The sequence below is a fragment of the Amphiura filiformis genome, chromosome 5 (genome assembly GCF_039555335.1).
Source record: "Amphiura filiformis chromosome 5, Afil_fr2py, whole genome shotgun sequence".
Lineage (NCBI taxonomy): Eukaryota > Metazoa > Echinodermata > Ophiuroidea > Amphilepidida > Amphiuridae > Amphiura > Amphiura filiformis.
Genome location: NC_092632.1, coordinates 1,399,108 through 1,425,769, shown reverse-complemented (window position 1 = coordinate 1,425,769; position 26,662 = coordinate 1,399,108). Strand labels below are relative to the sequence as shown.

The window sequence follows — 26,662 nt, the reverse complement described above, 5'->3', positions numbered from 1 at the left end:
CAAGGCTTCCGGTACGGGTCAATGTAGGGTCAATTCCTATGAGGAAATTTTGGGAGTGACAATCAATGAACCATGGTAGAGGCTCATAACCATCGTGGATATCAATAGCTTGGCTGAAGTGGCTGGTCAATTCAAGTTTGGTGACTCATTGAATAGAGGTAACGGGATAATCTCCACTTAGGAGATTAGAATTCTGGCGATCATTCTCCATTTATTTATATACCTCCATGCTTACAGTAAAGACATAGCTTATAGTTGCTGGTTGCTCTGGGCTTGTCTTGTTTGCTACCTTTCACTTGCCTTCAGTTTTTGTCTTGTATTTGGTTTTAAACTACACCATGTAGTTTTTGTTGTTTAATTTAATATTTTGTCGTCTGTCCCTGAAGAAGAGCAGTTTATCTGCTCGAAACGTCGGTTGATTTTTTGTCTGTTAGGTTTTGTTTGTCTACTTTGTACACAGTGATTTTCATCACTCCAGTGTACTTTTGTACTGTTTTCCTGACACCTCCGTGGGTTCTGGAATTGGCAATTTTTGGCCATATAACTTTGGCACTCGGCACCGAACTTTGCCTGTTTTAGGCCTATATTGGTTGTTTGGTTTTTGTCTACTTAGGTGCTTTGTTCTAGTACACTTTTTCTTCTAATGCCTATTTTGTTCCCCCACTTCGTACTGCCTAGTCTGTATTTTACTTGTTCCCCCACGTCAAGTTGGTGTACCTTGCTTTTTTTCTTTCCAGTAAATAAAAAATGTTATCTACAGAAGGTGTGAATATTATCCTTTAAACACATATCAATTTTGTTCTGAAATTAAGTAATAATGACACACACACAATTCTAAAACAACATCTTTTGCACAGAGTTCAATGGGATTTGAAAAGTAAAGTGGCAGTTGAAACTCTAGTGATAACACTTTCGCAGTGCATGATGGGGCTTCCTTAAAACATCCTCTGATAGTAGGACAAGCTGGCTGGAGGAATGTATATATACTAATTAAGCCAGAACAATAATAACCACCACTTTTATACGATGTAAAAACTCTGCATAAACTGCATGATCAAGCGTAGGCCACGACTTGTGTAAGAGATTCTCTCTGGAAACTATCAAACATGGCGATCTATTCAAAATTTGTATTCATCTATTGCTATGGTAATTAATCCGAGTATTACGTCACTTCTACGGAGAATACAGCATATTATGATCATATGAGGGTGGTGGAAGAAATGTTATCTTAACTAAACCAAACAGTGTATTTTTGTTGTGCATTCGTGTGAATTCGGGTAAAAGGTGATTTTGGCCTTGAGCAGGCCCGTACGCAGGATTTTTTTTGGGGGGGTGCTGATTTTGAAAAAGTGGACCTTTTTTTCCAAGGGGGGGGGGGGATTTTGTCAAAAGTGGACTTTTCCTCACAAATGTGGACCTTTTTTGGCCAAAAAGAGTAAAATCCCTGATTTTTTTGCTCGCTACGCTCGCACATTCTTCATATTTTGGGACTTTTTGTATACTTTTGCAATTTTGGGGAGGTGCGGTCGCACCCCCCGCCCCCCCCCTGCGTACGGGCCTGGCCTTGAGTCATACCATGATACGACTCGTAGCACAATAAACTAAACTAAACTGAACTGAACTGTATTTTAAGTTTTGTTTGTGACCGCTCACCCGACATTGCCCTTTTAATGCACTCTCACCTTCATGACTCAACACAGTGCTATGTATCAGGGAAATGCTACTAACTACATGCATTCAATGATTATTTATGGTAACACTGATATTGCTTTCGTTAGCTTGAAATACTGTTATTATCATTGATCTAGCTCGGGATTTAGCTACTAGTATTTTGAGATTCGTCGTCGTCCTGACAACTTGACAACTTGACAACTTTATTAATTTCCAATACTGTTGTAAACAGTTAAACCTTATCTCGATTGTGGAATATTGTATGGGGGAGCACATATTATTATTCTAATCGGCCACTTTTAAAGTTTTCTGAACAGGAACTAAAATGGCCATAGTGCTTGCTTCCATCGACCGCAATGAAACTAGTCGTATGTACCACATTACGCTAAGTGACAAATCTGTTCTTAGATTTCCATACGTATGGCTTCGAGACAATTGTCGGTGTGCTGATTGCTTTGATCCGAGTTCTAGATACAGGACCTGTCGTGTGATTAAACTCGATGCTGATATTATACCAGTATCAGAGGAGATCGCCAATGACGGGAAAACGCTGCAAATAAAATGGCCTGAACTGCATACCAGTTGTTTTCCAGTGTCTTGGTTGGTCCAGATGAAGTTCTCCGAAAGCGCCCCAGAGTGGATTGACCCGTTTAGATACCCTAAACATCTATGGGGAGCCGAGATGAAGGATATGATTCCAACCTTCCAATATGATGATATTCTGAATTCCGATCAGACCTTGTATGATTGGTTGCAAGCAATGGTAACTTACGGGTTTTCAATCATCAAGAAAGCACCTACTGAATGCAATACCATCGACAAGCTGGGTAATCGGGTGTTCTTCCTCAAACAAACACATTATGGGTAGGTAACCTGAGAATTATTTTAAGTAATAATAATAATAATAATAATAATAATAATAATAATAATAATAATAATAATAATAATAATAATAATAATAATAATAATAATAATAATAATAATAATAACACCAATAAAAATAAAATAATATTCGCATGAAAACCCTGAGAACTCTGACCGTAATCCAATCATCATAGGGATGTAATTGCAGATCATCACCACACACATCGAACTTCAAAATAAAGTCATTATGGTCGAAAACAACGGTGAGTTTCCTCGATAAAAGGTCAAGATTAATAGCATAACATTTGCTAAGCTCTGTGATAACTGTTTAGATGACTTCATTTGATTTGCTCTTGTTTGTTGTTAATTTCAGCAAGGTTTCTCAGGTGATCTCTCAGGCCGACTATACCAGCCTCGGATTCACAAATAAATCTCTTGTTCTGCACGCAGATATGCCGTATATGGAACACTCACCAGGGGTAGGTTTATACGAGGGGCATTCAATAACTTGTACCTCCTCTCTTATAACTTTGATCCTGTAAATGGTAGCCCGTAATCTAGCAGTTGATGTTGTTGTTGCATACTGTGCGAGTAGTAATAAAACAATAATTTTGCTTTTTTAACATTTTATTTTTCTGATGAGTATATGATTTCTGATGGTATGGTTGTAGTGGTAATGATGATGATGATGATGTTGATGATGAATCATGATGATGATGATCACGGCATATGCATATGATGTACTTTTTATATGCACCAGACTCTAACGTGTATCATGATTTCAAAACTTTTCAATATAGATCGAACTCCTGCACTGCGTCCAACAAAGTGCAATAGGTGGTGACAATCAATTCACAGATGTCTTCAACTGCGCTGAAAAACTGAAACAAAGCCACCCAGAATATTACAAAATCCTAACGATGTTATTGGTTGATTTCACGGACTGGGGTGTACCAAAAGACAAAGATAAGGTAACCCACAACTATGATGACCATCATTTCAGATCCAGAAAACCGACTCTTGAGTGAGTACAACAAGAAATCTAGTGTTCATTAAAAACATTCACCAGGCCATCCATGCTTTCAGAGTGTCTGGTTGGGTAACTTTGTTTAGTTGCTGATAAACATCGTGTTCCAGAAAACTCACAACATTATTTTGCAGAGCTCCAGATCCAGATGGTACATTTCATGGCGCATTTTCCAAAGGAAGCCATGTGTTTGCAAATGAAATTTAAAGAGATCAGAAAAAGAAGCTATTAATATGTTCATGATGATTCTTTGTCTTTTGATAGTCGCATTGGGAAAGAGAGGAGAAAGGGAGAGAAATTCGGTTACGTATATAGGTTCCCAATGCATTGTTCTTTTTTTAAACACATAACTTCAAAACAACAGCAAAATTGAAAAAGATATAGAATAACATGAGATATAATAATAGGATATAGAATAACACGATTCCAACTGTCCACATGTTATAAATTATGTAGAAATATTTGCAGTGTGTGATTCTAAATGAATTCTGGAGCTCTGGTTGGTTTGCTATCACTTGATAAGCTGATCTACTTTGCTTTGATAATTTCCAGATTGTTGCCAGATGGGCGGTTGAAGGCAATTAACCACAGTGACTTAACACGAGCTCCTTACTTCAGAGTTCCAGTAGATCAAGTTCAGCTGTGGTACAAGGCTTATACATCATTGAATGCTCTCATGAACAGCCCAGAAAACATGATACAAGTAAAACTTGATTCTGGTAAGTGATGAAAAATCGGTCATAATGCATTTTCACAATGGATAACAATGAGCCAAGTCATACACTCCTCGATTCTGGTGTGGCTTCAATATCTTGCTATAAATTGATGTACCAAAAACCCCATTCCGCCAGATGCTTCCTTTCCTGAGAAGTAAGAATGTAATTCTGGAATGTGTGACCAGGTGACATATGGGTACAATTAGTACAGAAATAAGCGCAAATTATGTACATGACATCACTGGTCAAAAATAGCATGTGCCAAAACCGATGACCCAAATCATACACTCTAAATCTGATTAAGGCCATAAAAATAGCAATCGGAAAATAATAATGCATAAATCTTTCCCTTTAAGATGTACTATGACTTTCATGTTTCCGATGATTATTTCTAGGCCAAATTTGATACTTTATATGGCAAACTCATCAAACGTGTTCTGCTTCAACAATTACCTTTTAAGTCATTGTGTTTACTTTTATCGTAGGTGAGATTGCCTGTTTCGACAACCAGCGTCTTGCCCATGGACGCACAGCTTACAAGATAGCTGAGGCTGGTAAAAGTAGGCACATGGAATCGGGATACATCGACTGGGATCAGGCAACTTCAAGAATGCGAGTTATCAGGGAGAGGCAAGGAGAAGACCCCGTCTAATGGGTTGCATGAGTGGAAGAAAATTATTATGATTTAATCAATATTATACTTAATTGTTTTTAGTTAAGTAGGCAATAGTGGTAATGGAGCTACGCATCCTGCATAAGAACAAGTAAACACAATAGCGAACGATTTCTCGCTACAAGAGGAAACTGAATATAATTAATGAGAAAGAAAGAACAGTTTAGCAACCCAAAGCGTTACAATTACACAAGACAAATAGACAATTACGCCGTATATTGGCAATTATACCAAATGTCAGTGGTTAACGGTTGCTGGGTGGCCACACCGCACCACTCCAAACTGATATGTTTCTACTGAGTACGATCACCGGTAACACATGGCGGTATCACTCCAACACTAATCCACATTCCGTGGCAACCTTTACCCAGTAGAAACATGCAGAATGTACTATAATATAGTCTATATGTATATATGGCCATGATGACAGAGTAAAGAATTTGTCCAAATCTATGATAAGAAAAAGAATTGCTTCTAAAGGTAGAAAATACCGAATGATCATCTTGTTGTAGTTTCTGATCATGCTGGCGTTGTACTACCATAAAATTGTGTGGCTGTATCGTTTCCTGCGACTGTGGTGATTTGGATACATTTCCCAGCATCTCCCGTAAAGTTATTCCCTGGTGGTACGGGTGCTTTACAGAAATCTTTGACGTGGGTAAGGAAATCAAGAAGTAGGGAGTCTTCCTCGGAGATGTCTTTGTCAAGGCATCCACTCACGTCTAAGGTAAAGTCACGGATGTGAGGAGTATACGGGATACCTCTGGTATCGAAGTAGTCAAGAGCAAACCGTGAAGACTTAACTATGACTTTGCTATATTGAGAAGGTATCCCAGGTGCAATGCGACCAGAGGTACTACAGTATTTTCTAAAGAAATGTGAAATTAAAGACGTTATTGAAAACATTATCACAATACGTTGTTTATGAGGAAATTTTTTTTTTATATATTAATACTTATCTATTGAAACTAATAGACATTATAATTACATAAATAACTAGACCAATGGTGGTCACTGTAGTTGGACAAGCTGGCTGGAATGTACAAATTAAGCCAGAACAATAATAACCATCACTTTTAAAAGCTCTACATGAACTGCAAGATCAAGCTTGGAGTACGACTTGTGTAAGAGATTAGAGAGGTCATCATGTTCCATTCAAGCTGTAAATGTAAGTTCAATACTATCAAACTTTAATGCAATTAACATCGGGGTTCCACAAGGATCAATCTTAGGACCTCTTTTGTTTATTATCTATGTAAATACCTTACCTGATTGTATAGTAAATTGTAAATGTGTAATGTATGCTGATGACACCACCCTTCTTCTCAGTTCCGCAGATCCAATTGACCTAACTTCTCAAATGCATTGTAACATGTTAAAATTAGCTCACTGGTTTCAATCAAATCAATTAACTTTAAATACAAAGAAAACTAAATTTATGGTATTTGGGACCAAACATAGTTTAAATAACTTTTCTGATATCTCTCTTACTTACAAAAACAATGTTATTGAAAGAGTAGATGAATTCAAATACCTGGGTGTCATCTTTGATCCACATCTATCTTGGAGTAAACATGTTGATTACATTTCTTCTTTAATTTCTAAACGTATTGGAGTAATACGTAGAGTTAAATTTTATTTACCAACAGATGTTTTGAAAATGTTAGCCCAAGCACTGATATTTCCTCACTTTGATTACTGTAGTCCTGTTTGGTCAAATTGCAATGCTGAAAACTGTTATACTCTCCAAATCCTCCAAAATAAACTTGCTCGAGTGCTCTTATCTGCTGATATCAGAACCCCAATAAGTGATTTAATGAATGCCCTCAACTGGAATAAACTGAATAAAAGGTGGACAAACCATCTCCTTCTCATGATTTTTAAAACCTGCATTCTCAGTTCATCTTTACTCATGATGTTCACTCTCAGAGAACTCGCAGGCAATCATGCAATACTCGTGCTATTCCTTCTTGGAGTATAAATCCTGGGAAGCGTCAATTCCATTATAGAGGTGCTACAGTATGGAACAAACTTTCATCTGATATACGCATTAGTTTGCCAACTTTAAGTTTATTTCAGTTTAAAGCTAACATCATATCAATGTAATAGCAATGTGAATCATAATGTACAGTATTAAATACACTAAGCCAAAAAAGAAACTTATAATTTTTCACAAGGTCGTATCTTAAAATCCTGTCGATCAAAATTAACGAAAATTACACACAGGATTGCCTCAATACTCTACTCTAAACACATGTCAGTAACCAAGCAGTTGTCCAACTGACACAATAGCAAAATGCGCTGATATGGAACAGCTTCCTAGTATACATTCACAGCCCTATTGACACCTAGCAAATGAAATCTGTGAGAATGGCATCTTGAATCACAGGTCACAAACTTATTAACCGATACAAACAGATCACAAACTTACCAGGATCATTATGTCACATGTCCAAACAAATAATGAAGTCCTTTAGTAACGGTCCACCGTGTCCACCGTGCGCTTGCACGCATGCTGTGCACCTGCTTCTCATGCTTCCAACCAAGTTCCTGATGATATCCTGGGGAAGATTGCCCCATACTTCCCGTTACTAAAGGACTTCATTATTTGTTTGGACATGTGACATGATGATCCTGGTAAGTTTGTTTTGACTCTCTTTAATGTTTTTAACTTAATTGTTGGCTGTGACCTGTGATTCAAGATGCCATTCTCACAGATTTCTTTTGCTGGATGGCAATAGGGCTGCGAATGTGGTCTAGGAAGTTGTTCCATATCAGTGCATTTTGCGGTTGTGTCAGTTGGCCAACTGATTGGTTACTAACATGTGTTTAGAGTAGAGTATTGAGGCAATCCTGTGTGTAATTTTGGTTAATTTTGATGGACAGGATTTTAAGATATGACCTTGTGAAATATTATATGTTTCTTTTTTGGCTTAGTGTATAATACTAGATTGCTTTGTAGTTACAGTAAAATGTAATTATAAAATCATATTTGTAAAAAGTTTTTTTTTGTTAAAGTTGTTTTGTATTAGGGTCTCATGGGAGACCAGTATTGTATTACTGAATTGAGTTTACCCTGAATAAATAAAGTTTTACTACTACTACTACTACTACTACGCCGTACTCCTTACGCCCGTACATTTATTTATCAACAGTCTAGAGCATAATGCCCAGGTCTTATCTACTTTAATTCAGCATGCCTGATTTTGACTATCGCTTTAAAAAAAATTGTATTTCAGTCCTTCCCAATGGTTGCAAAAACAAGCAAACAAAATATTACGAACCATGACGTGCTATAGTCAAAACAAAAGTTTTGTCTCCATCGATTGCAGTTGTACCTGTGTTTTTCTTGTCGCTACCCAGGAGTTTGGGAGGGGGCGGATGCGGGGGAGGAGGGCTGGTTCAGAGTTGACTGAAAACGGGAGGCGTAATGACATGTGAGCACTAGCACTAGTACAACTTCCTCGTTAATCTTGTTCAAACCAAATGACGCAAAGAACTTAGAATAAGTATTTTTACAAAAGCGTAGTCTACAATCTTTTCAAATCACTTGTGATGTCAATTGTTACAATTCCTGATGAAGACAAGACTTTCATAAGAATTTATGTCATGAAATCACTTATATAAGCTAAATGTGTTCGTTAAAATCTTATATCTTCGATACCCCTTTAACCCAGATCATTATGTAAGAAGCTGTAAGAATTAGTAGGGCTATTCCAGTTGAAATCCATTCACCGCTTAGGGACCTATGGAAGGCATGACCGTTAATCTTCCACACAGGGAGTGTGAATTTCAAATGGAGTTACCTGAATGATTGGGTGATTCCAGTTGAAATTGAAACTGGACTAGCCCATAATACATAGATATGTTTACCTGACGCCAGCGCAAATAAAAGAATCCCATTTCCTTCGAGTTGATCGTACACAATTCCAAGTGACTCCTCTGGATTAGTCATATGATACAGGCTGTGAATAGCGCTGATAAAGTGGTATTTTACACCTTTTCCCAATTTTTTCACACCCTCCATATATTCTTCTAATATCGGCTCTCTCCAGTCGTATATAGCTCCTTCCAATTAGTTTGTAGTGTATTCTTCTTACGCTGTTCTGCTAAGAGTTTGTTTGGTTTAATCAAGCATTGGTGAATTTTAAAAAAATGATCTTTAAAGTGAAAAAGAAAGTAATCATCTGTTCGCCCTGTGAAAAAAGTCCATGGAAAGGTCATGAGCCATGATGGTAAAAATGAAAATTATTGCTTTTTATTTGGTCGAGAAAATAAATTTTATTCAAAATTTTGCTCATTTCAACACCAAATTCGATCGTTTGCATTGCCTCATTAAATGACTGAGTGAAATTTGTACAACAATATAAATGGGTGAGTTCTGCCTGAACGGAGCGGAATAAAATATTGTATTACACTCTCAGTCTGACGCGACGAACCGGTTTGGCAAAGGTCAAACCTATTGGAAAAAATAGATCCAGGGTCAATATTGCAAAGGTTGTGATCAAGGTTTTGACATGAGGGTGAATAGCAAATACAATAGCCAGTTAATCAGTTGTTGTAAATCATGGCAATGGATACTGCTGATTCTTTACCGATAGTTAGTATTCTGGATGATGAAGATCACTTCTCGAAATGTTTCGGTGTATTCCGAAAAAGAATTAATGAGAGAGACATGACGAATGACGATTGGTTGGATGTTATTTTTACTGATATAGGACCGAAGGTTTGTCACAGCGTTGGTCAGTCTACCAAAGTAACACTGAAAGCTTTGGGTGTAGGAAGTGGGGATGGTATGTATAATTTGATGTCTTGTTTCACAAAATGCTTCTAAAATGAAGACCCAGCCCCAACCCCAACCCCGACACACACCTGAATACAGATCACCGCTGGCAAACAATGACTTCCGGCAATGACATTGTCTGTGACTATATGCAAACACTACTTTTTCATAGCAGATGTAGGCTAATTGATGCGCAAATAAATCCCGGGGGCACTTCAATTTGAAATGGATATAGGTGTAGGGCTGGCACTTTCGCACTAAGGGGCATTCGGTGAGAGCAAAATGTACAAAATATGGGGTCATTGGGTGAGAGCATGATTTTTGGCATTCGGTGAGAGCAAAATGTAAAAAATATGGGGTCATTGGGTGAGAACTTGACTTTTTTTTTAATGGAATCTTTGGGTGAGAACCGAAACAGCGCCACAGAAACCTCGAAAATCGAATTTCTAGTACTAAATGGCTTCACATTTCTTTGTTTTTTTCAAAATAAGTAACAAAATCAGTGATAAATGAAATTTGCTGTTCAAATTGAACTTGTAAGGGTCTTTGGGTGACAGATCAAATGGAAAAATATGGGGTCTTCGGGTGACAGAGAGCTACAGAGCACTGTGTTCGTAAAAAAATATGGGGTCTTTGGGTGACAGCGATGCTGAAAAAGGGGGTCTTAAAAGCCCTACATACGCGTCACCTCCAAAGTTGGAGTGCCCCCCCGGGAAATAAATAAGGCCAATGACATCACTCAGTTTACCATCAAGTCTCATGACCTTTCCATGGACTTTTTTTCACAGGGCGAACAGAAGATTACTTTCTTTCTCACTTCAAAGATCATTTTGCACAAATTCACCAATGCTTGATTGAACCAAACAAACTCTTAGCAGAACAGCATAAGAAGAACATACAACAAACTAATTGGAAGGAGGTTATATACGACTGGAGAGAGCAGACATTAGAAGAATATATGGAGGGTGTGAAAGAGTTGGAGAAAGGTGTGAAATACCACTTTATCAGCGCTATTCACAGCCTGTATCATATGACTAATCCAGAGGAGTCACTTGAATTTTTGTACGATCAACTCGAAGAAAATGGGATTCTTTTATTTGCGTTGGCGTCAGGTAAACATATCAGCAACAAAATTCAATGTATTAACGTTGGGCTATTCCATTTGAAATTCATGTACATCCCTATGGAAGACATTACCTTAATCTCCCACAGTGGGTATAGATTTCAAATGGAATCACTCATTCAGGTAACTGCATTTGAAATCTACACTTCCTTTGTGGGGGGTTAAGGTCATGTCATCTATAGGGGTGTGTGGATTTCAACTGGAATATCCCTAAATTCATATAGAATTTGTATACGGTATGGTTGAAAGTGTATCAAGGGATGACATCAAACTTGATCGGCGGTTGACCGCCGGTTCCGCCCGTTTCCGTCCGGTTTCCATTGTTTAGAACAATAGGAACCGGGCGGTTCTTTTCGTCGTTGTTCGTGTCAAATTAATGCAGTTTCAACAGGTACGTATTAATCTACTTTATACCCAGCAAACACAAAAACGTTTTTAAAACGTTTTAAATAAGTTATATTTTGGGTTTTGGTTTAGGTAAAAACGTTTTAATAACATTAAAATGTTGGGTTACATAAAGGTCATCAAATCGTTTTAAAACGTTTTGTATGAAAACACACTACAACAATATTTTTAAAATGTTTTCGAAATGTCATTGTAAATTATTTTTGCAAACATTTTTGGCCAAATATTTTGTCGATACTTAAATAACATGTTAAAATATTTGCATCCAGCAAACACAGAAATGTTCTTAAAATGTTTTTTACAAAACGTTTTAATAACATTTAAATGTCGGGTTATATAAATAATATATAATAATAAATAAATAAATTTAAGGTCGTGAAAAAAAATAAAGGTCGTGAAAACATTTTCAAAACGTAATCGTAAATATTTTGGGCAAACAAGTTTTTGCAAAATATTATTTCAACCCCAAAATAACATTCTGTTTAGAATGATTTGTACCAAGTTTTCAAAAATGTTTTTGGAATGTTATTAATACGTTTTTATACCCTTTATATAACCCGACATTTAAATGTTTCTGTAAAACATTTGTGTTTGCTATGCAGTAAATTACCAACAAATGTTATTTAATGTTATGAAAACGTTTTATACCATTAATGTACCCTTTATATAACCCGACATTTAAACGTTTTCTGACAACCTTTTATAACCTTTTGCGAATGATGTCGAAAACGTTTTGTGTTTGCTGGGTAAGTGCTCAAAGCTTGAAACTCGAAACTTTTTCAATTTTTCTTGAATTTCATATTTCTTTCAGAAAAGAGTACCTCTGGTCGCATTGGACCTGGGATACCTTCTCAATACAGCAAACAAGTTATTAATTCGTCTCGATTTGCTCTTGACTACTTCGATACCAGAGGTATACCGTATGCTCTTCACATCCGTGACTTTACCTTAGACGTAAGTGGATGCCTTGATAAAGACATCTCAGAGGAAGCCTCCCTACTTCTTGATTTCCTTACCCATGTCAAAGATTTCTGTAAAGCACCCTTACCACCAGGGATTAAGGACACCGTGTTTTCAACTTTACGTGAAATGCTGGGAAATTCACAATCACAGGAAACGATACATCCACACCATTTTATAGTAGTAAAACGTCAACATGATCAGAAATTAAAATAAGATGGTCATACGGTGTTCTCTACAACAGGTGACACATATTCCATCGCATTGATTAGACTGATCTTAGCAATTTCATTAAAAGAACATTGTCATCATCTACTACGTAATGTGAAATCAACTCTACGACAGGATATTGGATGAGTGTTCAACTTTACAGTTTGCCTAATTCTTCTTTTTTCAGCAATGTTGCAATAAGTTTGGGTCAATGTGAGTAGATATCAACTGCATCGTTAAATATCACCACTGTGGTTTCAGATGAAGGCATTACAAACATTTTATGCAATACAATAGAGGAAAAACCGAGTATAATGTATTCACTAAAAAGTACTCATGCATCAATCTTCTACCAACATACAAACAGGTTGTCAGGGAGTGTACGAAGTACAACGTAAATAAACCACTTCCTGCTTGATAACCTATCGAGGAAAGGTATAGACCTTTCTGAATATTGCAGCTTTAACCTGTCCAAATTGAACTACCTTAAAGGCGTGTTTTGTTTCAAAACCATGCCCGTAAAAGCGGGGCACAGCAGCCCCCCCCCCAAAAAAATCCACAAGGTCCACATTGACTTTTTTTTTTAATAAAAAGGTCCAAAAGTGGAGAAAATTGACAAAATGTCCACTCTTTACAAAAAATCTGCGCAAGCGCACTTTTCATTCGGAGAAGGTCCACTTTTTTTAAAAAGTCACCCCACAAAAAAAACCACACAATTTAATGTCATGAGAGATGGGAATTCCATCACGATAACAAGGTCAGTCAAATCTATTTATGGATTGGGAAATCGCCAGATAACAACGTGGTCATTGTATTGCATCATGAATATGAAAAAAAACTGTTATAAAATTAATGTGAATGTAAGAGAATGGGCTATTAATTGAACTGGGACTTCCAGTTTTATTAGTTTGGTATAGGCCTAAATGATAAAAGCAAAAGATTTCGGACCAGATGTATATATGCTGTTTAATATGATTACAGTCTATGTGCATTTAAAGAAAGGTACTTGCGAACCAGTCATATTTTGCATACCCAATATACTAATCTAAATAACGAAGATTTAGAGTACGCCAAAGTGCGAATCTTTCTCAAAAAGGGAATGTACTCTTCTGTCGACTCGCCGAAGTCTGGTTTATGAAACAACACGTCTGACAATATATGTGGAACAGAGCGGATGTATACCTATTCCTGCAGAAGTGAGCGAATGGTGAAAGCAGCACCATTGCCGTCTGTGCAAGGATTTTGTACGTAAATAATCGTCATGGTACATACGTTTGGATAACAATACTTCAGAGAAACCGATCAGCACCAAGTACTTTTGATTGAGTATATACTACGTATAGATTGTAGTAATTAAGATTAAGATTGTAATCATTGTGTTTGTTGTGTATCCCAGCAAACACAAAACGTTTTCGACATCATTCGCAAAAGGTTATAAAAGGTTGTCAGAAAACGTTTAGTCGGGTTATATAAAGGGTATATTAAGAGTATAAAACGTTTTCATAACCTTGAAAAACATTTTTTGAGAATCTACTGCTCAGCAAACAAAAATGTTTTACAGAAAACGTTTAAATGTCGGGTTATATAAAGGGTATAAAACGTTTTAATAACATTCCAAAAACATTCTTGATACAAAACATTCTAAGCAGAATGTTATTTTGGGGTTGAATAACGTTTTAAAAACGTTTTCATGACCTTTATATAACCCGACATTTAAATGTTATTAAAAGGTTTTGAAAAAACATTTTAAGAACGTTTTTGTGTTTGCTGGGGTCAAATATTTTAACATAATGTTATTTAAGTATTGACACAATATTTGGCAAAAATGTTTGCAAAAATAGTTTACGATAACTTTTTTTGAAAACATTTTTAGAATATTGTTGTAGTGTGTTTTCATACAAAACGTTTTAAAACGTTATCATGACCTTTATATAACCCGACATTTTAATGTTATTAAAACGTTTTTACCTAAACCAAAAGCCAAAATATAACTTATTTAAAACGTTTTTAAAACGTTTTTGTGTTTGCTGGGATATTTGCACGAACTTTAAAGAGGCGATTTTGACCTTGGGTATTTCCTACACCTTAAACAAAAACATGTCCCGCTGATTCAAAAGCGTCCGTTGAAAAAATAAAAAATAAATAAATAAATAAATAAATAAATAAATAAATAAATAAATAAATAAATAAATAAATAAATAAATAAATAAATAAATAAATAAATAAATAAATAAATAAATAAATAAATTTGTAGCATCGTGCGTTAAAGGTGAGTATAATAGTGGCATGACCTTGCTACCATTTCAGAATATCAATTGAGATTTTTGCATGAAAGAAGATTATAGTGTTTATCAAGATTCTGACAGCGTAGTCGGACACTATTAAAGCTTTGTCTTTGAAAATCGAATAACTGTTTACTTTAATTAACCGAAATGAGAGCGGGCTCTTAAACGGTATTGAACATAGCGTTTTATATCGTTATGAACACGGCAGAGTGCCGAATCTGCAAAATTGCTGTTCTGAGTAAACGGCGTTTGAAAGTCTTGGTACCATTCCATTGGTCCTTCTAAAAATTCAGAACATTCGTGATCACTCATTTGAAATGTATATTGTAGAAGTGAAGGTACAAGAATTATTGGGAATACTTGCATGTTCTGAAATAATCGATATATCCCTCAAAACGCGTTTTAACAGCTATTCGGCTTATGCTGTATCCAAAATGTCTCTAATACTGCGCAGAGAGAGGTCGAATACGTAAATCATAGCACGCATTCTTGATTTGGGGCTTTTGCGTAGAAATTACTGGTTGTCCTAAGGTTATGTGGATTATAAACTTGCTATACAAGTTATAAGTAGTCATCCCTGTAATATTTAGCAAAAACTCGAGGATTTTAAAGCAAAAATAACAATATTGGCCTTTATTTTGCGTATGACTTTCCGGGATTTTCCCATTTCACGGACGCGCACTCACATTATTAAACCACAGCAATATCATGTGGGGAATGTTTGTACTTATTTTGGTATTACTGGATAGAAGATACCTACAGCTATACGTTGGTATCAAATATATTAGTATAGGACATGTAATAAAGAAAATTCGGGGTTTCCCGCTACACAATTATACTATAGATCAACATGATTTGTACAGCTAAGTATACGATTCGTCTCTCTGCCGAATTCATTTATCGCACTTAAGTGCGATTCGTCCAAATCAAAATGTCAATAACTACGTTGGTGAGTAAGTTTTACCATTAATTTTTTGTGGAAATAAAAGATAACCTGAAACATAATCATAAACATAAAAAAACTCAATTTGCTAAAAATTCTCGATTCGTCACTCAGCCGAATTCATAACGAATGAAGCGCAGGTTAAAATAGGTATTCTGGTGTTTGATTTAATTGGATTAATAATCTTCACACTGTGGCTGGTTACAATTAACCTAATACAGTCCCGGGAATACAGTATCTTTCCCGACATCACGGGCCAGGGACCAGAACACTGTAAATAGTCCGAAGTTTGTGCGTGTGTATGTATATCCCTGCGTTTTCCACTCTCTTGCGATTTCCGCTCAAATAAGAGGCTCAAATTAGCTGAATCGATCCCTCCGCTCCCTTAGAGCCACTTTTGTTACGGTGTGACAGTTTAGCTGCCAAGATCCCGACTTTGTGATTAAACATGATAAAAGCATGCTAATTTCCACACATGAAGTAGGCCTATCTGGTCCAAAGTTTATTTTAAGATGTTGAGGCATTTTGGATTTGACCCCTATAATTGAAGACCGAGTTAAAAATTACTAGTTTGCGTATGACATCCTGGCAACCAGACCAAAATGCTATACTGTGCAGGTCAGCAACCAATCACGCCGTGCTTTCATCATGACGTCAGACGCAAACTAGTCTCTCTAAGTCGGTCTTCAATTTAATGATTTATGTAGATGAATACATTATGTCTTACTTTGTCTCTCAACTTCGGATAAAAACAAGTTTGAATGTCACATGTAGTGATGTTTCATTTTGTTAGATCAAAAAATTGATCGCTTATTTTGGAATTTTATCTGCTTAAAAAAAGTAATGTGTATTTATAGCGCTAAGGGTATTCATTTTCAGCATCAAAGTCGTCAATGTATCTCTTTTGACACAACTTTGCTACGGTAATTCACACCCCTGGATTCATACATTTATTCTGTTTATAGCGATAGTTTCAGATATAACCATTATTCGCTTAGGATAACATGCATAAGAAGCTGTTAGAAATACTGCTCTTTACGCCAATATTTTTCTTTCCTTACGCATTTGTTGGAGGTTCTGTGTGACATATCTCTCAAAAGTCAACATCACTATACCGCATCACATTGAGATAACATACCACATAACAATAGCGATTTATAAAGTGTATAACCTGTAAGATTTAGTCACTTAACAAGCAAAATATAAAACTATAATCTTGCAGTTGCAACTATCCGCGGATAAGAAGCAAATATCAAAAAATCGAAAAAGTGTGATGAGAACAAATAACAAATCTGTCGTCAAGATGGTTTTTAGCTATTTTAGTTGTTTTTGCAAATACTCTGTTGCATTCAAATTCAAATGCATTATCTGTCCATATTACTACAGTATTATCATCAAGGTTAGGTTACATGTTGTTATAAAGACACTTTTGATTACAACGACAGAAATGAATCAGAAAAACGTAAACGCATTCAAATAATTCGGAATATTTGAATTAGATAGAATAACGACAAAGTTATGAACCATCAAACTTTTCTTCTTCCTACAAAGAAGTAGTATGACAATTGGTACAAGTGAAATGTGTGGATTTTTAAATGAAATTTGCTACATGAATGTTCATCATAACATTGTGCTGAGTATGAGTGCTTATTCTTGACAATAATATAGCGCAAATATTACTCAAAATCACTTTGTTAAGAAAAATGAAAAAGTAAGTGCAAAAGGTCCCACTGTGGGAAAAATCACAATAACTCCATTTTATTGAGGAGATGCTACTTAGTATAATAATAAAAATTCCTTTAAAAAGGCATAGGGCGAGCAAATGAATTATCAAGATAAAGGTGTAGTTCCATATCGATAATGTAGTATTACTTCGATTTCATCATTTCAGAGGAGTGACATTTTGATTGACAGAATTAAACTAGGAAGGTTGGTGTTGGAAGTTAACTAAATGACGGAGAGACCAAGGAGAGCAATCAAATTTGCAAAATGATATTGTAATATATCCAAATGTGTTTTTTTTTTTTTTCGTATGATATAAGAAATTGCTGCATAGTAAGACTGAATTGTGTGCTATAGCCTCCAGGCTCCACTGTAGGACTATGCTGACTGTAGAACAACTTTTGACCAACCTCCTCGTAGGACTACACAGTAAAACAATCCCACTGTAGGACTATACTGACTGTACATGCAGGACTACTTTATGTCACCCCCACCTTTTTAGGACAACAAAACGCTGCGCGTTTCTCGCCCAAAAAGAGCCATCACATGCTGACAATATACATAACTGCAATTGCTTCCCCCTGCCAGTACGCCATTGGATTCCGCTAATTTGGCCGCTAATGTGAGTTTCAGCCCCGGTAAATGACAAATTATCATTTGAGGGGAAATCGCAAGAGTACGGAAATGGAATACGCACGCACAAACGTCGGACTACTACAGTGTGCTGGCCCGTGGAATTGTGCGAGATGTCGGGAAAGACGTCCATCAAAATAGTGTATTATAGGTTAATTGTAACCACAGAGTGTTAAGATTATTAATCCAATTAAATAAAATACCCAAATACCCATTCATACTGCAGTTACTGTCCGTTTTCCTATACACAATACACAGTGCTCTTACCATTGACGCGTGACCTCTACAAATAGCCTACGTTAAAAGTATGGGGATTTGCCTAGTTAACGTCGCTGTGCGAAAAATAACCGGCCAATATTAAAAGTACTCTTCTAAAGTTCTAAGATTATTAATCCAATTAAATAAAATACCCAAATACCCATTCATACTGCAGTTAATGTCCGTTTTCCTATACACAATACACAGTGCTCTTACCATTGACGCGTGACCTCTACAAATAGCCTACGTTAAAAGTATGGGTAATTGCCTAGTTAACGTCGCTGTGTGAAAAATAACCGGCCAATATTAAAAGTACTCTAAGATTCTAGAAAATATAGTTTTGTAACATGTCCTAAATTTTTAGCTAATTTAGATGTTTGGAAATATGCGTACTTTGGTGTTTTAGGAAGGATATGTAAACGACAGATAACACAAAAAATATGAAGAAATTATTTCCAAACCGTGTTAAGTCAACAATCATTATGTTGCTCATTTTCAAGAATGCTGGTTAACAAAAAGCAGGCCATTGTCTCATTTCGTGAACAAAGGTCCACATACCATTGTTTCCTCGCGTTTCCTTTATAATCGGTTACCCAACTGAAGCTATAAATACCAGCTCATTGCGATACCGCACATATAAAACAGACACATGTGCACAACCAGAGACGATATGATTTAATCAGTTGAGCTGTTTTCAATGAGTGTTATCTTGGTTTAATAGCTTTTAATGGGGTTTAAGTCCTGCAAAGGTCGAGGTGAATTCTACTGTAGACATGACTGCATCATGTTTAACCTGTGCTTCATAACGCTGTGTTCAATACCATTTAAGGGCACGCTCTCATTTAAATTAAAGTAAGCAATTATTTGATTTTCAAAGATTTAATTAGTGTCTTCCGCTGTCAGAATCTTGATTAACATCATTATCTTCTTTCAATCTCAATTGATATAAAAACATTTCTGACATGGTAGTAAGGTCATGCCACTATTATACTAACCTTGAACGAACGATGCTACAAATGTTTTTGTTTAGGGTGTAGGAAATACCCAAGGTCAAAATCGCCTTTTTAAAGTTCATGCAAATATACACAACAAACACACAGATTACAATCTTAACCTTAATTATTACAATCTATACGTAGTGTATACTCAATCAAAAGAGTTTTTAATAATTTTTAACTCAATAACTCAATATCTTCGCTTGGGAATGTCCGATTTCATTGGGGAAAGCGGCGTTGTGGAGCAAAATATCTCTATATTTAAGATCGGTTTCTCTGAAGTATTATTATCCAAACGTATGCCCCAGGAAGACCACTGTAGGCTAGTGTAATCATTTGCGTACAAACTCCTTGCACAGACAACAACTTCCAAAACGGTGCTACTTTCGCCATTTGCTCACTTCTGCAGGAACAGGTATTATATAGGCAGACAAGTCGACAGTAAAATACATTCCCTTTTTATGAAAGATATGGAACTTTGGCGTACTCCAAATCTTTGTTATTACTGGATTACTAACACATTGGCTGTGCAAAATATGACTGGTTCGCAAGTACCTTTCTTTGAATGCACATAGACTGTAATCACATTAAACAGCACTACAGCACTTTCATATATACTCTGCCCGGAAATCTTTTGCCTTTTATCATTTAGGCCTGTACAAAACTAATAAAACTGTCGAAAAGTCCCAGTTCAATAGCCCATTCTCTTACATTCACATTTATAACAGGTTTTTTTGATAATTATTCATGATGCAATGCAATGACCACATTGTTATCTGGGGATTTCCCAATCCATAAATAGATTTGACTGACTTATATTAGATGGAATTCCCATATCTCATGACATTACATTTGGAGGGGGTGACTTTTTTTAAGTGGACCTTCTTCGAATGAAAAGTGCGCTTTCGCATTTTTGTGTGTGAAGAGTAGACCTAACCCCTATCACCAAAGAGTGAACCTTTTGTCATGGGGGGGGGGGGCTGCTGCCCCCCGCTGTGTACGGGCATGGTTTTGAAACAAAACACGCCTTTTTTCATTAAAATATTCCACCAAATAACACTTAAAATATTTGCTATATATAAAGCATTATTACCATAGAGTTACTCAAAATTGCACCACCTTTTAAAGAATACCCGCATTGAGGTGTGAATAATATCAAATGGAAAATATAAATTTGACAGTCAAACAATAAACTCAATAGCAATACTGTAATTAGTATAACAGAAATTTTGAATAAGTATTCCTTAAATACAGATTTTATTTTTATTTAAAAAAGTTATAGATAATTTCTTACAGAATAATGTTTGAAATTGTCATTGTAACAAAATCTTTAAGGTGGTTGAATTTGGGCAGGTAAAAGCTGCAATATTCAGAAAGGTCTATACGTTTCATCCATAAGTTGACAAGCAGGAATTGGTTTATTTACGTTGTACTTCGTACACTCCTTGACAACCTGTTTCTATGTTGGAAGAAGATTGATGCATAAGTACTTTTTACATGTTTAAGTGAAAACATCATAATTGTTTCCTTGGTGCTTTATAGTATCAAGACGTTGATTTTCATCACCAGATGTACTTTCTTTCTGTACTTTGAATTGTTAATGTCTCGAGATTATAAATCACATAGTAGGACGTTCGATGTTCTCGTAGGAGATTCCTACGAGAATATCGAACATTATGTCCTTAGCTTATGATTTATTCATGACACTATTGCATAATTGCATAAAATGTTTGTAATGCCTTTATCTGAAACTACAGTGGTGACATTTAAAGGGAGTCTCAATCAATCATAACATACGTACCAAAGGATCATCTAGGGTCATATTATTCATATAAATCTTTCTTCTTTTTTTTACATCGAAGGCTAATTTTTTTTCAAAAAAAAAAAAATGTGTACATTTTGGAAATCGCACACACCCCTTAAATATCATTGATTACAGCTGCGCATCCAGTAAACATGGTAAATTATTTGACCGGAACTTTTCGTCCATTTTGTTCTTGCCTCTTCTATTTCCCTTTTAGATACATACATATAAAATGCTTATACAGTGTGGTTCATAAAGAATGCAGCGCAGAACATGAAGAACCAAACACTACAAATATGAGAAAATACAAGGCATGCATATAAGAAAAACAAAGTCACTTTTAAGTCACTTAAAAGCAGGAAACAAATGTGACGTGTCATGTCAAAAGGAGACATTTTTGGCAGTTTATCAATGAGGTTTTTATATATCTTAAATATAGAGATATTTTGCTCCACAACGCCGCTTTCCCCAATGAAATCGGACATTTCTTCTCAATACAGCAAACTCATTATTAATTCGTCTCGGTTTGCTCTTGATTACTTCGATACCAGAGGTATCCCGTATGCTCTTCACATCCGTGACTTTACCTTAGACGTGAGTGGATGCCTTGACAAGGACATCTCAGAGGAAGACCCCCTTCTTCTTGATTTCCTTACCCATGTCAAAGATTTCTGTAAAGCACCCTTACCACCAGGGATTAAGGAAACCGTGTTTTCAACTTTACGGGAGATACTGGGAAATTCTCAATCACAGGGAACGATACATCCACACCATTTTATAGTAGTAAAACGTCAGCCTGATCAGAAATTTAAATAAGATGGTAATACGGTGTTCTCTACAACAGGTGACACATTCCATCGCATTGATTAGACTGATCCAGTAGCGTAGCCAGGGGGCAGAGTGCCCCCTGACAAAAAAATGAAAGAAAAAGTGCCCTCTGACAAAAAAATGAGAGAGAAAATCAGGAGGGCAAAGGAAAAGAAAAAGGGCAAGGAGCCCTTTTCTAGCAAAATTCAGGGCCAAAATAGTGTAAAATACAAAATTTTTCCGCGCTACGCGCGCAAATTGTAACAATAAAGCCCTTTTTAGCCGGATAATGGGCGAAAATAGTGTAAAATACCATTTTTTTTCGCGCTACGCGCACACATCATCCCAATAAGGCCCTTTTCGGGAAGCTCGAAGACATACAGTCTCTATGTATTGTATGATCAGATGTAACTGCAATTTTTTTCGTCTGTGCCCCCAAAGTTTTATTTTGCCCCCCCCCCCCCCTGACCAGGAAAGCTGGCTACGCCCCTGGACTGATCTTAGCAATTTCATTCAAAGAACATTGTCATCATCTAGTACGTAATGTGAAATCCACTCTACGACAGGATATTGGATGAGTGTTCAACTTTGCAGTTTGCCTAATTCTTCTTTTTTCAGCAATGTTGTATTAACTTTGGGTCAATGTGAGTGGATATTAACTGCATCGTTAAAGGAAGACTCCGGCAATCACAACATTATTCCTTATATGTAAGAAAAATAATCATCAAGCACGAATCACGTGGCTTTACTTAAAACAAACTCCTACTGATCATAAAAACAAATAAAACATCCGTCTCTCAACACGCGATATTCAAAATTCCCGGGCGCCGAAATTGTCGAGTGCAATGACGTCCCAGTAATACAATGAAGGCTGACGACAATTGAGCACACGTCATTGCACTTAGACAATTTCGGCGCGGGAATTTTGAATATCGCGTGTTGAAAGCCGATTGTTTTTATGCGTTTTTATGGTCAATTAATATGGGTTAAATAAAACCATGTGATTCGTACTTGATAATTGTTTTTCTAATAAGGTATAATGTTATGATTGCCAGCGACTCCCTTTAAATGTCACCACTGTAGTTTCAGATAAAGGCATTACAAACATTTTATGCAATTATACAATAGTGTCATGAATAGATCATATAAAGCTAAGGACATACTGTTTGATATTCTCGTAGGAATCTCGCCCAAAAATCCTACTATGCGATTTATAATCTCGAGACATTAACAATTCAAAGTACAGAAAGAAAGTACATCTGCTGATGAAAATCACCGTCTTGATACTATAAAGCATCAAGGTAAAACAGAGTATGATGTATTCACTGAAAGGTACTCATGTATCAATCTTCTGCCAACCATGACATACAAACAGGTTGTCAGGGAGTGTACGAAGTGCAGCGTAAATAAACCACTTCCTGCTGCTAACTTATGGAGAAAAGGTATAGTCCTTTCTGAATACTGCAGTATTTACCTGCCCAAATTGAACCACCTTAAAGATTTTGTTACAATGACAATTTCAAATATTATTCTGTAAGAAATAATTATTTTTAACTTTTTTAAATAAAATAAAATCTGTATTAAAGAAATACTTATTCAAAATTTCTGTAATACTAATTACCGTATTGATCTTATGAAGTTGTTGAGTTTATTATTTTGACTGTCACATTTATATTTTTCATTTGATATTATTCACACCTTAAGGGATCTAGAATGAGCGTTTATTGCGTTTCGACAGTATTTTTTGAGGGACATGAGAGCACCTCAGACCTATCGAATTGCATTCTGAATACGAAGCATGTCTTTCTGATATCAAATAATTTTCATTTTTGAAAATCACAATATAATACAAATTTTATGACAAATTATAAAATTTAATATTTTTCAAATTTTTGATATATAACAGTCCTCGAAGTAAATTATATAAATCTAATGATATATTCTTAAAGTGTATGTAGCTGGGAGGAAAAGCCGACGGTCAATTGGAAATTTTGACCTTTCATATTGAAGATATGGATTTTGGGGAAAAAAATCCATATCTCCAATACGAAAGGTCAAAATTTTCAATTGATCGTCGGCTTTTCATCCCACCTACATACACTTTAAGTATAAATCATCAGATTTGTAAAGTTTACTTCGAGTACTGTTAAATATCAAAAATATCAATTTTAATGATTTGCCATAAAATGTGTATTAAATTGCAATTTCAAAAATCAAAATTATTTGATATCAGAAGGACATTCTTCGTATTCAGAATGCAATTCGATATGTCTGATGTGCTCTAATGTCCCAAAATAAATACTGTCCAAACGTTCATACCCCAGCCCTTAATGCAGGTATTCTTTAAATATCTTTGATTAGTCATAATTTGAATACTATTTTAAGTAACTCTATGGTAATAATGCTTTAATATAGCTGATATTTTAAGTGTATTATTACTATATGTATTTTGTCCCCCCCATTTTTTTTTCTTTCTTTTTTAATGTCATGAGAGATGGGAATCTCATCTAATATACTCACGATAACAAAGTCAGTCAAATCTATTTATGAATTGGGAAATCCCCAGATAACAATGTGGTCATTGCATTGCATCATGAATATGTTCACTGTTTGTGAATATCACTGTTTTAGAAGTTGTCGTCTGTGCAAGAATTATGTACGCAAAAGATTACATTACAGTGGTCTTCATGGGACATACGTTTGAATAATACTTCAGAGAAACCGATCAGAACCAAGACCTTTTGAGTGAGTATACACTATGTATAGATGCCTGGCAGTATGCGCGCGCATCAACACAGTTTCCATTGTATTTTGTCTGGCAGTATACGCGCGCATTATATTTTGTTCAGGGCTCGTGTTTTTAAAACTCCCTCCACATCACAACAAGGCTATTGAACAGTGTAATGGTTGCATATGGTTCACTCAAGCATATCGACATACCAGTCCCTTGCCTTTGTTGATAAACATTGAGGACAACTCGTCTGTAGATTGTAGTAATTAAGATCCTAAACAGTGATGTAATCCGTAGGTGTTGTCCAATCATACTTTACTTTTCATTAAATAATCCTTTCGTTGTGAACTATATAATTATCAGGGTGTTTGTTGTGTATATTTGCAGAGGTAACACCGTAAACAAAAACATTTGTAGCATCGTACGTGCATCATCATCATCAGTCGGCTGCGGAGCAGCCGACTACAAGCTTTCTCCAACTGTTGCGATCTTGGGCAAGCGAAACAATTTTGTTTGGCTGCAGCATCCCTTCAGTATCTCCCAGGAGGTGCTGTACATACTGTGTCCACAGTGTCCGCGGCCGTCCTGGTTTCCTCTTCCCATGTGGTGGACTATAAAGGGCATATTCTTTCACAGGCTCATCATCTTCAAGACGCAGTATATGGCCGAGAAATTGGAGTTGATGAATCTTGACTCTGGCAGCCAGTGGAGTGGTGTTGGTCAGATTGTAGATGGTTTCATTTGGGATCCGATCCACACGCTTGATGTTTAACATGACTCTGTAGCAAGATGTTGCAAAGGCATTGATCTTGTTTTCCATGTCCTTGGTGATTACCCAAGACTCGCACCCGTACAGAAGGATAGTGACACAAGTTGTCTCAAACAGCTTGATTTTTGTTTCGATTGGCAGGGATGGGCTTCTCCAATGGCGTTCCAGTTTCCAGAAAGCGGCCCAGGCTAGTGCTTTTCTTCTTTTTAGGTCTCCAACACTAGAGCCCATCTTGGAACCCAAGTACTTGAACTCTGTGACATGGTTGATGGTACTACCATAGACTTCAAGTGCTGGCTGAGTGTTACAGTTTGCAGTCATATATTCTGTCTTAGGTGCGCTGATGACAAGGCCTAGATCTGCTGCTGCTGTTGCAGTCCTAGTAAGTTGTGACTGGGCCCGGGTTATAGAAGATTCCAACAGGGCAATATCATCAGCAAAATCCAGGTCATTCAGCATCCTAGCAGGATACCTGCTTGACCGACGTGGGTAGGTAACAATTCCAGCATCAATTCCAGAAGTTGATTTCTTCAGGAGGTAGTCTACCAGGATAATGAACAGGAATGGTGCCAACACATCACCCTGAAGCACTCCATTTGTTACTTGGAAAGGCTCTGAGATACTTCCATCTACCATAACGGCACTATTGGAGTCCTTGTAGAGCACCTGGATGGCATTGACCACAACCTTTGGTATTCCATAATGCCGCAGCACTGAGAACATGACGGACCTGTTGATGGAGTCGAAGGCTTTTTTGGAGTCCACAAAAGTGACTGTCAAGGGAAGTTGGTACTCCTTGAAGCCTTCCATGATCCTCCTCAAAATGTGTATTTGCTGAGCACAGCTTCGACCTGATCTAAAGCCAGCCTGGTTGCTTCTCAGTAAGGGATCAATGTGAGGTCGAATCCTATTCAGAAGGATCTTGTTGTACACTTTTGCGGCAATGGACATAAGCGAGATACCACGGTAGTTTGTCATGAGAGAGAGAGGTCGCCTTTCTTTGGTAGAGGAATGATGACATTAACCCATTGACGTGGCGGTGTCAGCGTTGAGAATACTTCCATACAGAATTTGAGAATCATATCAATCATGCTATCCCCTCCTCCCTGAAGTGCTTCAGCAGTTATAGTACAGTCCAATGCTGCTGCCTTGTTGGTCTTCATGGCTGCTATTGCTTTGACTACTTCTTCACGAGTTGGGGGCTCAGTGATAATAGGAAGATCTTCAACAGCTGGTGCAGGAAGTTCTGAAGCTGCTGTGCCACTGTCATTGTTAAGGAGTAA

At 36.6% G+C, this 26,662-nt stretch overlaps 2 protein-coding genes across 2 annotated transcripts; both read left to right on the top strand.

Moving 5' to 3' along the window:
• Positions 1 to 1,723: 1,723 nt before the first annotated feature.
• Positions 1,724 to 8,058, top strand: LOC140152443 (gamma-butyrobetaine dioxygenase-like). The gene is made up of 5 exons (XM_072174762.1): positions 1,724 to 2,535; positions 2,909 to 3,014; positions 3,336 to 3,559; positions 4,115 to 4,281; positions 4,764 to 8,058. The coding sequence occupies exons 1-5, from the start codon at positions 1,997 to 1,999 to the stop codon at positions 4,928 to 4,930; spliced, it is 1,203 nt and encodes a 400-aa protein (XP_072030863.1). The 5' UTR covers positions 1,724 to 1,996; the 3' UTR covers positions 4,931 to 8,058.
• A 1,333-nt stretch (positions 8,059 to 9,391) lies between these two features.
• Positions 9,392 to 12,723, top strand: LOC140151778 (histamine N-methyltransferase-like). Its single transcript, XM_072174114.1, has 3 exons — positions 9,392 to 9,744; positions 10,523 to 10,846; positions 12,074 to 12,723. Exons 1-3 carry the CDS (start codon positions 9,519 to 9,521, stop codon positions 12,436 to 12,438), a joined length of 915 nt encoding a protein of 304 aa, XP_072030215.1. The 5' UTR covers positions 9,392 to 9,518; the 3' UTR covers positions 12,439 to 12,723.
• Positions 12,724 to 26,662: the final 13,939 nt, after the last annotated feature.

Coding starts and splice junctions, on each gene's coding strand:
- LOC140152443 (XM_072174762.1), top strand. CDS start 1,997: ATGGCCATAGTGCTTGCTTCCATCGACCGCAATGAAACTAGTCGTATG. Junction 2,536..2,908: donor CTCAAACAAACACATTATGG/GTAGGTAACCTG, acceptor TGTTAATTTCAG/CAAGGTTTCTCAGGTGATCT. Junction 3,560..4,114: donor TCCAGAAAACCGACTCTTGA/GTGAGTACAACA, acceptor GATAATTTCCAG/ATTGTTGCCAGATGGGCGGT.
- LOC140151778 (XM_072174114.1), top strand. CDS start 9,519: ATGGCAATGGATACTGCTGATTCTTTACCGATAGTTAGTATTCTGGAT. Junction 9,745..10,522: donor GGGTGTAGGAAGTGGGGATG/GTATGTATAATT, acceptor TTTTTTTCACAG/GGCGAACAGAAGATTACTTT. Junction 10,847..12,073: donor TTTATTTGCGTTGGCGTCAG/GTAAACATATCA, acceptor TATTTCTTTCAG/AAAAGAGTACCTCTGGTCGC.